This window comes from Ambystoma mexicanum, chromosome 13 (genome assembly GCF_040938575.1).
Source record: "Ambystoma mexicanum isolate Mex_15411 chromosome 13, UKY_AmexF1_1, whole genome shotgun sequence".
Taxonomy (NCBI): domain Eukaryota; kingdom Metazoa; phylum Chordata; class Amphibia; order Caudata; family Ambystomatidae; genus Ambystoma; species Ambystoma mexicanum.
The window spans coordinates 192402411-192418216 of NC_090938.1; the positions used below are offsets into that span (position 1 = coordinate 192402411).

At 43.6% G+C, this 15806-nt stretch overlaps 1 protein-coding gene across 1 annotated transcript in view; it reads left to right on the top strand.

Moving 5' to 3' along the window:
* The window catches only part of LGR6 (leucine rich repeat containing G protein-coupled receptor 6), a 571666-nt gene extending 559153 nt beyond the window's left edge, over positions 1–12513 (top strand). The window contains exons 17-18 of the mRNA XM_069633599.1: positions 5940–6020; positions 7032–12513. Coding sequence (XP_069489700.1) covers positions 5940–6020; positions 7032–8281 — 1331 coding nt within the window. The 3' untranslated portion in view covers positions 8282–12513. The remainder of the gene's footprint in view (positions 1–5939; positions 6021–7031) is intronic.
* The last annotated feature ends 3293 nt before the right edge of the window (positions 12514–15806 follow it).

Genomic DNA, 15806 nt, shown 5'->3' on the forward strand with positions numbered 1-15806 from the left:
ACGTACAATACTGATAATAAAAATAATAGCAGATTGTCTCCTGCAACATTGTATAGCATGTCGCTGCATAGCCAGTCATGATAAGTTGGCATACTCTCCCAACCTTGGACAGTCGGCTCGCCAGCAGCACGTGAACAGAATGAAACCCAGGTGCCGAGAACAACATCAGACCACTGCCACTTTGGTCAATTAGCCTGCCATCTCTCGTCAGCTAGACCATGAGTCAAGGCTTCTTCTTTGTAGTTGGCCTTGCTGGCTGTTTTCTTCTCTGGGATTTTTAAGGGATTCAGGTTACACCACTATCTTCGTCTGAGACCTAATGAATAGACCTTTTTAAAACACTTTATTTGCATTTTCATAGTAACAAATATCACATAACGAACTCAACTTTTCCCACCTCCACCCCTGTTCATATTGTTAGCATAGTCCAGTCTGGCCTCTTCCCATTCCATCGACATTACACAATGACCGGCACTTCCTGGCCTCCCATCTCCTCAGAGAGGTTCGCCAATGATGTGACGTTCCCACTTTCGCTCGCCCTAACCGCCAGTCTCCACGCTGCCTGCAGCAAGTGTTTCATGGTGGTTTCAGATCGTTGGATTTTGACAGGTCATTCAGTAGTTGGCCCCAATGTACCGTTACATCTGACCCCTCTGTATCTGGCCACATCCCCTGCAGTATTGCCAGTACGGCAATCCCCCATCTGCGAGCGTCCGTTAGCCACATGGATATTGCCGGACCCTGTGGGTGTTTCCACGCAATAGCCACTGGTCGTTTTTGCCAGCAACAGTAGAAACTGTATCATCTTGTTTCGTGGTTTGTGCTTTTTCCCCCCAGGGAGGGACACCCAAATGCATATTTTCAGGTTGCACTCCAGCTTTGTCCCTATTAACCCCCTCAATTATCTTGTTCCAATAAACTGTGATCAGCCCACAGCCCCATATCATGTGCCAGAAACCTGCTGGGCCCCTTCCACATCTGGGGCATTCATCCGGTAGCCCATTATTCATCGCCCTCAGTCTGGTCGGGGTCACATATGCCCTGTGCAGAATATTAAACTGGATAAACTGAAATCGAGCATTCCACGATACCTTCTGGACTAATTCCCATATTGCTTCCAATTCTTTGACCCTCCATGTTCACCTCCCAATTCTCTTTCACCTTCAATACTGTCTTAGGTTCCCACTCTCGTAGGGCTTTATAAATTTGTGAGATCCTCGCTGTTCCAACAGTACCCGCAACACCGGACTCGTTTCCGGTTCCTACAGGATCCCGTCCCATAATTCTGCTAATCTACAGACTATTGCACCATACGCCAAGAACAATTCCTTCGGGAGATCAAACTTCGTGGACCATTCTGCAAAAGTCAGTAGTTTTCCCCTTCATACACGTCTCCCACCTTCTCACACCCATTTTCTTGAAGCCTCTGTGCCCCCTGCTCTCTCTAATTATTGGTCGACCACCCCCCCCCCATTGGTAAATACCCACCATAGAGCCCTCCCAGTCCTTTCTTTCGGACATACTTCTTCCATGTAGCCCTAACAGCCTCAAACACAACTGAAGACACCTTATTCTCCACTGGCCACAGAAACTCAACCCCCTTTCGATATGGTGGCAGGATCCCTACCAATCCCTAAAGGTTTCCCCCGCACCCCCTGGCTGTCCCCACTCCAGCTGTCCTGCTACAAATTGTTTCTCGTAGTCCGGCAGGCCTAACCTGCCTTCGGTTCTGGATCTGCGTTACATTGTCATTCTTTAATCATCAGCTTTTCGTTTCAGTACGTCTTAGTTTCTTCTCTTCATGATGTCAATTTACTCTGGTCTGACTTCATTTACAGCTCTTCTATGTCCAATGGTGTATGCTGACATCCTTCCACCACATCAGTGCGAGGGTACATTCAATACGGTTGCCAGAGTGCATAACGTATCTCATATCTTTAGTGTGGTGTAAGGACGATGCCTGGTGCTGTGCACAGTCTTCCTGCTTTCCTTCCAGTATGAATGAGGTGAGGAGGCGGGCACTAGCGATGACGTGATCTGCTCCGCTACACGTCCCTGTGCTGTGTACTGTAAAACCTTCTAAATGCATTACTTGGGAGACAGCCTGGCCAGGGCTGTCTCAGGTTCCTGTGCTACTGCAGCGCTTTATGTTCTTTCTTCAAGTTGGTGCTTGGCAGACATCTGGCTGGGCTTGTCAGGAGCAGCAAAACAATGACCTGCAGCGTGGGGGGAGTCCCTTTAATTATTTTAGTCGGGCTGCGTATGCTAGGTGCAGGCCGGCATTGATTGTAGCATGGGGGGGGCCCAAAGATTCTCACTCAACCAGAGTTATGTTTGCCAGTAGAGGGTAGAGGAGTGCATGTAGGCCTGGCAATGTGAGTGCCCTTCTTTACTTAATGGGGCACGGGAGACAGCAGTGATGTTGGACGCTCCCCAAGGGAGGTGTGGGGGACCACCTATAAATATGCAGCCCAGGTACCTTGCGGTGACACGAAGCACCAGTGATTAGTCAAGTGAGGGCCACAGTTTATGCCCAAGCCCGCGGAGGTGACAGTGTGGAGCTGTGTGTCAGACTCACCCCCTCTAGTGAGTGTCGAGATAAACCGTTAACAGCGCTCAGTTCGCGCTGTGATCAATGAACTTTAAAAAAAAAAATTAATAGAGTAAAGGATTCCCTGAGAGGCCACTGGTGGGAGTTCTTTACTCGAATTGTATTCCTTTTTAATAAAAGGATCCTTGTGAGGTTTCTCACACCAGGGAGTTTTTTCTTTTCTCTGCCTTTAAACCCGTAGGGAATTACACAGGGATTAATTTAAAAAGGATCCATTAGCAGGAGGTTGAGCTTGTGACAGTATTCTTTTGTGAACAGTACCTTTTGATTCATGTGGACGGTATAGAAGCCTATACAACTTTATAGGCTTTTCTTGGACTTTTTATGCAAGAGTAATAATTCCCTTTTCAGCAATAAAGCGAATGCATGACTGTATTTAGTGTCTCTTCGTTTTAGGAAGATCCAAATAGCATAGTACCAGCTTTCCCTCCTCTGCAAAGTTAAGCGTTTCAACCTACCCCAAGTTTCAAAACAATTGCCAAGCTCTGGTCATCTCCCACCTGGGAGCACCTTATTTGCCGGAGTCGCAGATGCCACCTGGCCATTTTGAAATCCATCCAGCACACTAGAGGATGGACTTCACCACCCATCCTCAAAGAGCTGCACTGGTGATCGCGTCAGGCAGGCATCATGCTGAACTACAATGCAGTCACAACTGAAACAACATTCTACCAGACCCAGAAACTCACCATCCCTGGAGGCAATAGACCAGCAGAGACCACAGTATTGTCAGACTGGAAACAACAGAGCTGCAAGACCGAAAACCAGGAAACAGGCCTTTTGGTGCTACACAACATTTCTCTGTAACAAGTTACCAGTGCAGGTAAGTCTTCCCCCCCACGCCTCCATGGTCCACATCACCTGAAGAGCCTACTCTTCAAAGAACATCTTACCAAACGATGACCACTCAAACTCATCGCTACTTCTCCCCTTCCTAGTCTCAAAATCCACTCTCCCAAACCCCACAAAGCTCCCTTACTGCCCCTACTCCCTACTTGTAACCTCCCGGTGCATCTTCTATGTGCAGCGCTGCATTGCTTCCCAGCTACTTTTGTGCTTTACATTTATCATAGATATGATATTTCTCGATCTATCTTGCATGAACAAAGAGAAAAGTCCAATAATAAATGAGGTCAATAATGAGAAAAGTGGCGGCATGGAATGAGGAGTCTGACCAAATGGTGGCAGATATAAGCAAACCTCGTTCATGTGGAGAAAGGTGATAATCTGATTCCTTCTGATAGAAACCAAGCAGCACAAGCTGTGGTTGCATGAAAAGAGGAGTCTGACCAAATGGTGGTAGATATAAGCATAGCTCGTTCAAGTGGAGAAAGGTGATAATCTGATTCCTTCTGATAGAAACCAAGCAGCACAAGCTGTGGTTGCATGGAATGAGGAGTCTGACCAAATGGTGGTAGATATAAGCATAGCTCGTTCAAGTGGAGAAAGGTGATAATCTGATTCCTTCTGATAGAAACCAAGCAGCACAAGCTGTGGTTGCATGGAATGAGGAGTCTGACCAAATGGTGGTAGATATAAGCATAGCTCGTTCAAGTGGATAAAGGTGATAATCTGATTCCTTCTGATAGAAACCAAGCAGCACAAGCTGTGGTTGCATGGAATGAGGAGTCTGACCAAATGGTGGTAGATATAAGCATAGCTCGTTCAAGTGGAGAAAGGTGATAATCTGATTCCTTCTGATAGAAACCAAGCAGCACAAGGTGTGGTTGCATGAAAAGAGGAGTCTGACCAAATGGTGGTAGATATAAGCATAGCTTGTTCAAGTGGATAAAGGTGATAATCTGATTCCTTCTGATAGAAACCAAGCAGCACAAGCTGTGGTTGCATGGAATGAGGAGTCTGACCAAATGGTGGTAGATATAAGCATAGCTCGTTCAAGTGGATAAAGGTGATAATCTGATTCCTTCTGATAGAAACCAAGCAGCACAAGCTGTGGTTGCATGGAATGAGGAGTCTGACCTCGTTCATGCGGAGAAAGGTGATAATCTGATTCCTTCTGATAGAAACCAAGCAGCACAAGCTGTGGTTGCATGGAATGAGGAGTCTGACCAAATGGTGGTAGATATAAGCATAGCTCGTTCAAGTGGAGAAAGGTGATAATCTGATTCCTTCTGATAGAAACCAAGCAGCACAAGGTGTGGTTGCATGAAAAGAGGAGTCTGACCAAATGGTGGTAGATATAAGCATAGCTTGTTCAAGTGGAGAAAGGTGATAATCTGATTACTTGTGATAGAAACCAAGCAGCACAAGGTGTGGTTGCATGAAAAGAGGAGTCTGACCAAACGTTGGCATAGTGGTGCCTATAGACTTATTTATAGAATAAACAAACCTATCTATCCCTAACTAGAGGTGGTTTCCCCTACTTCAAACAAACTAAATTGTTGGCAGTCAAGAAGTCTTTGCAGTCCAAATCAAAAGTTCACAGTCCTAGTCCAAACTCCTATTCTATCCCTACCACTTATGGCATATATTGGCAGAGCCAGTGCGGACATGGCATTATAAGCAAAGTAAAAAAAGTATATGTTCTTATGTGGCAATACTTATATATATAATGGTGCAGTCAGCATGACCATGTATTTAGTCGCATATAGTGGGCAAAGGCATCATGAAAATGTGTTGGAAAATGCTCATGTGCACCATTGGTGATCTGGCATCTCATGGATTTTTGTGAACTCTGTGACTTTTTACACAGTTGCTCACTGAAAGTGTGCTGTAAAATGTATCATTTTAACACATTTTTTAAAAAAAGGTATCAGGGGGATACTCCCTGAACACCTCTTGCCGGGTTTGCACTTCCTCACAATGTTCGGTCTCTCACACGCATTCATGGGTAGTATATCCACCCCTTAAACTAAAAAAGTCAGTAGCCGCCACTATCTCCAGGGTTCTCCAGTTTTAAGATGGAAATGTAAGGTGTTGTGTCATCAAGCACGTTTGAGATTTAGGGGGTCTATTGGTCATTGCCAAAACAATCATAGAAAAACGCATAGCATGTGAATCACTAACTATCGTCAGTCCCGATAGAACTAGGTTTACAGATTAGTTATCCTTCCAGATTCGGGAGTACAATTTCAGAATAAAAAAGAAAATGTTGATTATATCTGGATAAAGACAGTGGAGAAACGTCAAAGCTTGTCAATCTGAATTGATGCCAACGCTGTAGGAGTTTTGTTATAGATGAGTTACATTTCTTAATACAAGTAGCTACAAATAACTAATGACTGGAATGCATTATATTTAAGCAACCCTGATCGCATGCGCTCTTCACATGGAAGGTGTCTTAAGTCCTCTTTCCTTTCCTCCGTAGATGAACTTGACCTGGAGGAGTTCCAGCTGGAGATGGACGACTCCAAATCACATTCCAGCATCCAGTGTGCCCCAAGTCCAGGCAAGTGGATGGGGGCTCTTCACACATCTGTAGTGCAGATCCAACTGGTCATGACCTCATACAATGAACCACTTATGTGTTCTCTCACTCACTCCTCGCATCACTGGATTGAATCCTCCTTCCTTGGTGTCTTCCTCAATTCTCTCATTGATGTCTGTGAACACCATCTGTGGGTTATTTCTCAAACTGCTGTTCTTGCACAATTCAATGGAGTCTCACTCATGGCCACATCACTCGACTCATTCACTTTTTTTGTAGACCACTTTATTCATGACGGTACGACGTCCTTTCGTCGCAGGATGTTGTTTCACCGTTTATTTTACTGCTAATTTTATTTCGAAACAACCCATCACATTTTTTTAGGTTGGGTTAGTAAATTATATATATGGGGTGTGGGTGTTTGGGAATAAATACAAATGAAAGGAAATGGGGGGGTTGGAGGGAGAACCCTCCCAAAAAGAATACAAACATTTCAATGGGGTTTTTTTTGTAAAACAAAATCGCGGTTAAAAAAACCATGAAAAAACATCCTGCGATGAAATGACATGGAACCATTCATGACAACCCCCGCCCCATAATATGTAATTGGTGTAACTTAATTTACACATCATTGCGTAAAGGTGAAGGGTTATTATGGTCACCTTGCACTCACATCCACCCCTGGAAGAGTTGTACAATGGAGAGGAATAACGTTCTAAATAGGTTCCCCTAGTCGAAATTTGGAAGTGATACAGTAGACCATGAAATAACCACGAGCAACGTCCCTTATAGCAACTTTTAAATATAGGCTCACCTATCAGATGTGGGCCATATTCAACTCGCATCCCATCAGACACTCCTCGTCCGCACTAGCCACTTCTCACAGGTTCATGGTCACGAGCTTCTGTCATTCCATTCTCCCTTGATACCATTTGCAGTCTATATTACTTGCACATGATGTTTCTGCTTATCAAGAGTTCAGCTCCTACTTCTGAAATTCTTCTAAAAACAATCTTTCTTTTTTTTCCCCAGGACCATTCAAACCATGTGAATATCTATTTGAGAGCTGGATCATTCGCTTGGGAGTTTGGGCAATTGTGTTGGTCTCCATTGGATGCAACGGGCTTGTCATCGTTTCCATTTTTGCCTCTCCTGGCTACCTATCCCCAGTCAAGTTTGTCATCGGTTCCATCGCAGGGTCCAATTTCCTGACTGGCATCTACTGTGGAATCCTAGCATTTGTAGATGCACTCACCTTCGGCCAGTTCGCCAAGTTTGGGGCAAAATGGGAGACCGGAATGGGCTGCAGGATCACTGGATTTGTGTCAGTCTTTGCCTCTGAAGCCTCTATATTGCTGTTGACCCTTGCTGCGGTCCAGTGCAGCGTCTCCGTATCCTGCGTGAGGATATATGGGAAGTCACCTTCATTTAGCAGTGTGAAAATAGCAGCTCTTTGCTCCGTCGTTCTCTCATCTGCAGCTGCCACCTTGCCGCTCTTCTCGATTGGCGAGTATGGGGCTTCTCCACTCTGCCTCCCATACCCGTTGCCTGATGGCAAGTCCTCCACCCTTGGTTTCATGGTGGCCTTGGTCCTGATGAACACTCTATGCTTCCTGACCATCACCAGCACATACATCCGGCTCTACTGCAACCTCCTTAAGGGAGAGTTTGACACCATCTGGGATTGCGCAATGATCAAACATGTAGCTTGGCTCATCTTCACGAACTGCATACTCTACTGTCCAGTGGCCTTCCTTACCTTCTCCTCCATGCTCAACCTCTTTCTCATCACCCCAGAAGTTATAAAGTCGGTGTTATTAGTGGTTCTCCCCTTACCGGCCTGCCTGAACCCTTTGCTTTATCTCCTCTTCAATCCCCACTTCAAGGATGACTTTCGCCTCTTGAGACAGAGGAAAGGCACCATGATCTCGAGCCCACCATCATACGTATCGGAAGATGTAGAGAAAACTTCCTACGACTCTACTCAGGCACTGGTGGCCTTCTCAGATGTTGACCTGGCCTTTGAAGCCCCTAACACTCTTGGTGTCCACAGTAGGCATCCGCCTATTATCCCCACCTGCGGTTACCCTCCAATCACCCTTGTTCCATGCCAGAAAAGATCACGAACTGATGGGCAGGAGACTGAGTGTGCAACTCACCACTCCTGCCTCGCAGACGATGAATTCTTCATTGCATCAGAAAGCCTGGAGACACCAGGAACAGACTTCCGTATCAGCTACTTCCAGACACCAGCGCTACATTCATTCACGTCTCACTTTTGAAAGACTGTTTGGGCAAGAGCACTGTTGTGCTTGATTTCTCGACTGAACATATACAAACAGTAATGCAAGCGCAGGCGGGGCTAGCCAATACTCGGAATGCCATGTGCTATACAGACTGGTCCATGGATGCGCCTGAATACATTCCAACACTGCCAAGACTATCTCCGATTCAAACCAGCCAACTTCACAGAGAGGTAGGCACAGTACGAACAGAGCGAAGCGTCAGACTTCAAAACTGGCATGAGGGGGTTCAGTATGAAAATCAATTACATCTGCCTAACAAAAGAGACACTGTCCTCCTAAAGTATGTTTGCCACTCTGCATTGAAACCAAATCAGGACAGCGTTCTCTATATGCCATATTTTCTATGGAAAAAGGACACTCAATTCTCAGACACGCGATAAGTCTCGATGGGGCAAGTGTTTCTGAAAGCCTCTGACAGCACAGTTAAAAACGGGACTAGCAACGTCAAACCACAAGAGGCAACACGATCAACAGAGGGATCTTAAGATATTCTGCATCTAAATTAGGGAAAAGGCTCATTGGAGGAGAATTGGATAGTAAGAAAGGGTTGCTGCATCCAGAACGTTGTTGCCGTATGGATTTCACATGCAAGGAGGTACCATTAAACATTAAGTTGCATAGGTGATCCGCTCAACGACTTAAGTGTAAGATTCAAGCGCATGCCAGAAAACTATGTAGCCTGCACATCAAGCTAAAAAGCAACCACAATACGAAAGGCAAGGGAAGCATTTAACTTTGCCTCCGAGTCTTCATAATTGACAAGTCCAAGTGCGGCTTATGCACCCTGCAATAGTGACGCAGAGCAGACTATCTTACTGGTTGATTTGGTGAGAATGGCCTATGGTTACACTAAAAACACAAGTTGGTTCGGTTCAACCGTCAGCAGGAAGTCCCATTTTGGTCCTTATACTTTTACTTGCAGATTCTAGACTACGGTTTGGAGGGCCACAGTGCACAGATCAAGTACCAATCACTTGAATGTTGCATACAACAAATATTTTGAACCCACAATGTCCCTTGGAAGCCATCTTTGAATAGAACCCTTAACAAGACTTTTTTTTCTCCAAGAGAATTAATTTCAAATGATCTGCTCTTCTGACTGATTTATTCAGTTAAACATACAGTGTCCAAGCAGGTATGACATTCTGGTGAACTATAGAAAATGCCATTTTGTTGATGGCCAGAACTATTTGCACCCAACTGGATGGCTGCCCTACCATCTTTTCATGGCATCCTCTTTCACAGAGGATGGCAAGTAGAACTAGACTTGTTGGTTCCTGCTTCTCTCGCTTGTGCAAATTGCTAGAGGATATATGGCCAATTGTCAAATTCATTATATTAATGTCAACAACAGTTATCTTATTTCAAAATAAAGACCAGCCAGTTAAATTAATTTGCTTTCCACTTTTGGTCCCTGTTCATCGAGTGCTTCAGCAATGGTTTAGGAGCTTTTGTGTCGCCATTGATGTGCATTTGAAGTCACTTGTGAGCAGCAGGACCAGTATTTTGAGGAACCCCACACCAGGGTGGCACCCCAGGCTGCTCACGACGTTCTGCATTGCCTCGCCTCAAGCTATCAACTAATGTACGAAAAAAGACTATAAACTAATGTACGAAAAAAAGACAACCAATGTACGAAAATATCAACTGATGTACGAAAAAAGACTCTTACATTTGCCTACACTTCAGCATTTCCTTATGAATCATACAATTACAGATTTGTTTAATTATTTTGTCTTTATACAAGTATGATCTTTAAACTACCTCCGTGTTCAAATTTAAAGTGCCTTGTCTGTGTAAACGGTCTCCTTTTCGTCACCACCTTTCACTCCCCCAGCCTTTCTTTCACCGCTCATTGCACCACGCTTCTGTGCTAGTTCAGCCAACACGCTGCTGCCACGGTCCAAAAATGCTCCATTCAAAAGCGTATATAAAACCTAAAGAGTTCCCATATTTCCTGTTCAGAGGTGAGCTGTAGGGGATGCACTGGTAGAAACGTATCCCACTGTTGACCGGAGTAAGTTAAAGTTTCATTTCTGAGACACACAGTTCTTGGCCCGTTGCGCAAGTAGAAATGCATGTTCCAATACGGTGCATGTGGTTGACCTCATTTTATCTAAGCTGGAAATGAGGTCAACCACATGCACCGTATTGGAACATGTATTTCTACTTGCACAACGGGCCAAGAACTGAGTGTTTGAAAAGTTTGCTATCCAAAGAAACCCCTTTACCTCAGTTGGCAAATTAGACCTCATAAATTAGTCTGGTGGCCCTAAAATCCATTTGGCCCTTGTCACAGATTGGAAAAATCGTTTGGACTTGTCCTGCACACCTGCCTGTTTTCCCTTAGTGGTGGTTTTTTTCGTAGCAGGTTATGAACCTCCCTTGAAAATAATTATTCATTCTTTGGATTGGATTTTCTTGGCTCTGATTCTGTAACTCCATTACACGGGTCAGGTTTGTGATGGGGTATCAGTACTTTCTGTCTGGTAGAGATGCACCATTCGACATGTCAAGTTTAGGAGAGGGTTAGTATGAATAAAACAGAACCATGGACATCATCCGGTCCACAGGTGCAAGCAGCCTAAATGGCAGGCTTGATTAGAGCAGGACCCCTATAAAAAAAAAAAAGAAAATGTAAAACATATATCGTGCTTCATGCCGGACTCGGTCTCAAAGCGCAGGACTGTGCATCAAACCTGTGTTTCCAAGACGAGCTAATCTCTGAACAGCCCGAAATAGACAATAGGAGTACTGAAAGTGAGCCTCCATTGCTTAGCTGGATCATTGAACTAAGTCAATGCACTCATTAATACTGCAATAAGGTCCTCGTAGGAAAAGTATTTCCTGGATGATGTCAAATACAGACTATTCTTAGGAGGAAACTGAGGTTCGGTTTCATACCAATTTGCTCTTTTGTGGGACTATGTCCAAGTCAAACATGTATAATAGATTATGACCAATGAAGGAGAGGGGATTTGAAGACTGTACCACCACAACAGCCAGGCCTCCACACTCAGAAAGACTCACAAGTTAACAGTCTCAACGCAGTACCATACTCTCCCTACAAGGGACAGCTGAGTGACTTTCTCCAGTTGCCTCTGAATGCATGCTTGATGCCAAAGTACCAAAGCATAATAAAAAATAAAAACAAATTCCTCAACTTTGGAATATCATATCACAATATCTGGAGCCACAGATCAATAACCAACAGGTTCTTTTGCCAGAAAGCGACGTTAGGGGTTAGATGCTGGGACTCAGACAGGACCGGCTACCATCTCCTAGCATTCCACTGCAAAGGCTTTCCAGCCTTGCTCTACAAGGAATTTTACATACCACAGGAAAGTGATATTTTTTTTAATGGGGACATTTTGTATTTAATAGAGTGCGAGCTACCCCCTGTATTTTTCAAACTCTGCTGTGATCAATTCCGTAGGTTATATTTTCTATTGCCAATGCAGCGGTGGAACCTGACCCTACCTCACACTCAATCTCAACCCCTTCAAAAATCCACACACCATCTCCAACACCATCTGTGTTCTGTTGAATTAATGCAAGGGTGAACTAGCCTGAAATCATTGAGAAGCTCAGACCGCCCGTTAATACATCTTTGTGCCCTACTTCTTTCTAACCGTGGCCACAATTTAAGACTAACACTATCGGGAACGGAGATACATTTTTTCAACACAATACATCCTTGGTGAAAGGAGCGAGCTATGAGATATGTCAGGGGCCTGCAACCTTTGGCCCTCCAGATGTTTTAATCTAAAAATCCTATTATCCCTAAGCAATATATTCAATAGCAAGATATCATGGGAATTGTAGTCTGAAACATCTGGAGAGCCAAAAGTCACAGACCCCTAAAATGTGTGAAATGATGCAATAAATGGAACATTACAAGAAACTGATACAGAAATATAATACTATACCATAGTTATAGAAAGGAGAAAGGGTGTATCTTGGATGGGGACATGCAAGAGAGGAGGAACACCTTTGCATTTGTAGGCTGGTCTATATATTGCAGGTATTGCAGCTTCCATATAGAGAAAGTAACCAATACTACACCCTACACCTATCCCCTAACGCCAATACTATTTTAAGAGTAAGAGATGTTTTAGCTATAGAAAATATTTTTGGATGTACATATTTTTATGATTGTAAAAGTGTAACTAAAGTATCAATAAAGTAAAACATATTAGTTTCATAAACTAGTCTGGTTTATTTCACTTGTCCTGACATGTTATATGCACATTAACCATTCTGTTTCTTGACATTCCAGTTTGTTTCATGCATGTTAGAGACAATTTGTGCGAACCTGCTGGCAGAATGAGGAAGGGAATTATTGTCTAGTAATCCTTGAACATTGAAGCTTTATGCAGTAGTGGCTTTCCACGGTCTTGGTTGTATCCTGTCTACCCGCCGCCCCTCTCTGCATTCCACCTTTCTCTCAACTCTGTGGGTTTGCTCTTTCGGCCCACCTTCTCCAGCAATTTAGACTATATAGTCTGATGTCTTCACGTCTCTCTCCTCGTGATCACTTACTCCACTCTGCTTTGCCTTCTCCTTATTCAAGTGTACTGGACGGTCCAACACTTTAAAATGCATTGCAAGTACCCTGGAGATGGACGGGGATGCAGATTTTATTCATACATCAATAATCAAAACAACTCGGGTAGTTAGCAAAAGGAAGACTGTTTTAATATCAATTATCTAAAACAGGGAGCATAACTAACATCAACGAACATACTCAATCCTCTTGCTCAATTAATTTTAGTAAAAACGAAGACTTTGTGCATAAAATTCATCATCACCGACGTTTAACCTACATATTACCAAAGTCATCCTACAAAAACCTTTGCGAGTGGATGATTGGCTCCAGAGTGAACATCTAAGTCCACGATCCATACTAGTCTAAAGAAATGTGAATGGTTACTTATCAGGTGCGGCAACTAAGACCACTACGAACGTCACTAAATACACAATCTGCCATTGGTTACCCAACTATAGGACCCCTAATTACGTGGTCATCTACAATTGGTTGACACTCTAACCTCTGTCAATACTTTTCCACCTACCTAGCATATCAATCCATCATCACCTCAGTGGTCTATTGGCAATTAGGCTTTAAAGCTCGTCCTTGAGAGTGTTCTTAACTCTGGGAAATTCAGGGAGTGAAGGCATACTCTGCCTTCATGCGCAGGTGTGATCATCTCGTTCGTCCAACTTCATCCTTCCATGTGACTGGAGACCATGGAGACCCTGGAATTGAGCTTCTAGTATATTAAAGTACTATTTTTTACTAGACCTCTGACGTCATGCCTTCTGAACAGGAGTTTTGTTCTTCCACACGTTTTGTATCCAATACCAGCCTATTCCATTTTGATAACTTTAGAAGACCTTGGCTTTTTGGCTTGTGCAGCCTTGTTGCCTGAGATTCAGTTTGTAATTCAATTTGCTTTTTCAACTGCGACACACTGAAAATGAGCCTTTCTTTCTGCCTTTTTGTTAAAGTCCAGCACTGCAATAATGCGTAGTAGAAACTTCCATCCTTCACTTATCCATAATTATATATATAGATATATATATAGATAGATATATATATATACACACGCTTGCCGCAATCTATTCACTATAAAGCTTGAGGCTAGCTTCTTGATTACTTCGCTTGCTTGTGTTTATTTTGCATCTGTACAGGTGTAAACTAACTTGATGTCTTCATCAATTCTGTGGCATAAGCTTCTTCACCTTGATCCCAAGATGTCAATTATCCTTGATAATTTCTTGATGCCTTATAGAATATCTGCATTCTCTGGGCTCCGCATCTTCTATGTACATCAATTCAGCTCTGCATGACGTCACCATTCTCCTGTACCGTTCATTTGCTCTGCTTCTTCAGGAATCTCATTTACACGACCATCAAATTTCCTCGTGTGCAGGTATGGTTTCCTTAATGGCAATCTTGCCTCTAGGATTCTCTTATGTATTGGTATGCTCAAAGGTATTGCAAGGTTTTCATACTCTGCCCTTTGTCGTTTCAACTGCTCCATGTACATCACATACTCTGGCGTCCAATCTATAGGTAATATGCGCGGGACAGTTGAGGGTACTTGGCTCCTCCTCTACACAGTTGTAGGTGTTTGACCTTACAAGTCATCAATTCCACACTCCAAAACCTTCATTCACTGCCCTTTATATAGGGCTTGAATTAGCTACTCCCAGAGGGGCTGGAAAGATCAGGTATCCTGTCTGAATATTCTCAGTGGCAGGGATGTTTTGTCGTGTTCAGGGTGGGGATTGCCAGATTTTGGAATGGGGCTACATCAGACTTTAGCTGATATGCTAACCGCGTAACGCTTGCACCGGGAAGCAGTACTGCAGCGCTATATGGATGAGCGTTTCACATGCATGGACACGGCAAAGGTACTGAATTCTGCTCGAAATTCAGTTGTGGGGGAGTCTGGATGTGCTGAGATACCTTCACATAGTATACCCAACACTGCAGGAGAAGATAATTGCTGTCCACAACTTGTACTTAAGGACCATGTGCAAGGGCAATTGCTGCCAGGGAGTGAAAAGGAAAATGGTACGCTTTCCAATCAGAAAAATTGTGACTTGCAGTATAGGGTATTAGATACCCCAGGTAATTTGCATATTATGAATGAGTCTGCAAATGTACTGATCATTAGCAAAACCATTGAAACTGGGATAGTAAAAACATAATTACTTAACACTAGGTCGCTGCCAAAACATTCTCTCGATATTCATTATTATATCAAAGAAAACAAGATAGATGTTATGTGTCTTACTGAACCAAGGCTGCGACATTCAGTGGGCCAAAAATTGAATAAGCTAGCCCCCCTGGCTAGGAATGTTTGGGCAAAGGAGGTCGAGTGGCCATAATTTGTCAGAAGGAACTAGGAACGTATGAATCAAAGATTTAATGTGAAGGTTGTGAAATTATCTGCACCAAAAATCACACCAGACCATAACCACAGTGTGAAATGTGTGGTCATTTACAGACCTCCGATAGAATTGCTTACTTTTAATGACAAACTAAGTCAACTACTCCTACCTTTCAATAAGCCTAACAGTGATACCATTCTCATTGGAGATTTTAATAAATGGAAAGGCGATCCAAAGGACAAATAAGCTAAAGACCTAGAACATATGTTAAGAAATATGGACATACATGTCCTTAATTCAGATCCTTCGTATATTAAGGGACATATGATATTATATTTATAACGTGCCTATACACAAGTGTTTCAAGGTGCGACGAGGGGAGACAGAGACAGCGATCTTACTAGGCCAGGTGACCATTGAGATCGCGCAAGTGCAGGGGGGGTTGAAGGGGAAACGTGTGAAGGGAAAGGGGGAGGGGGCAGTGCAGTGCATAGGATAACAGTAAAATAAAATAAAGATAAATAGAAACAATGAATAAAAGTGCAGCCAGCTGGTGGCAAGGGCAGGGTAAGGGAAGACATCAGGTTTCAAGTGCTGG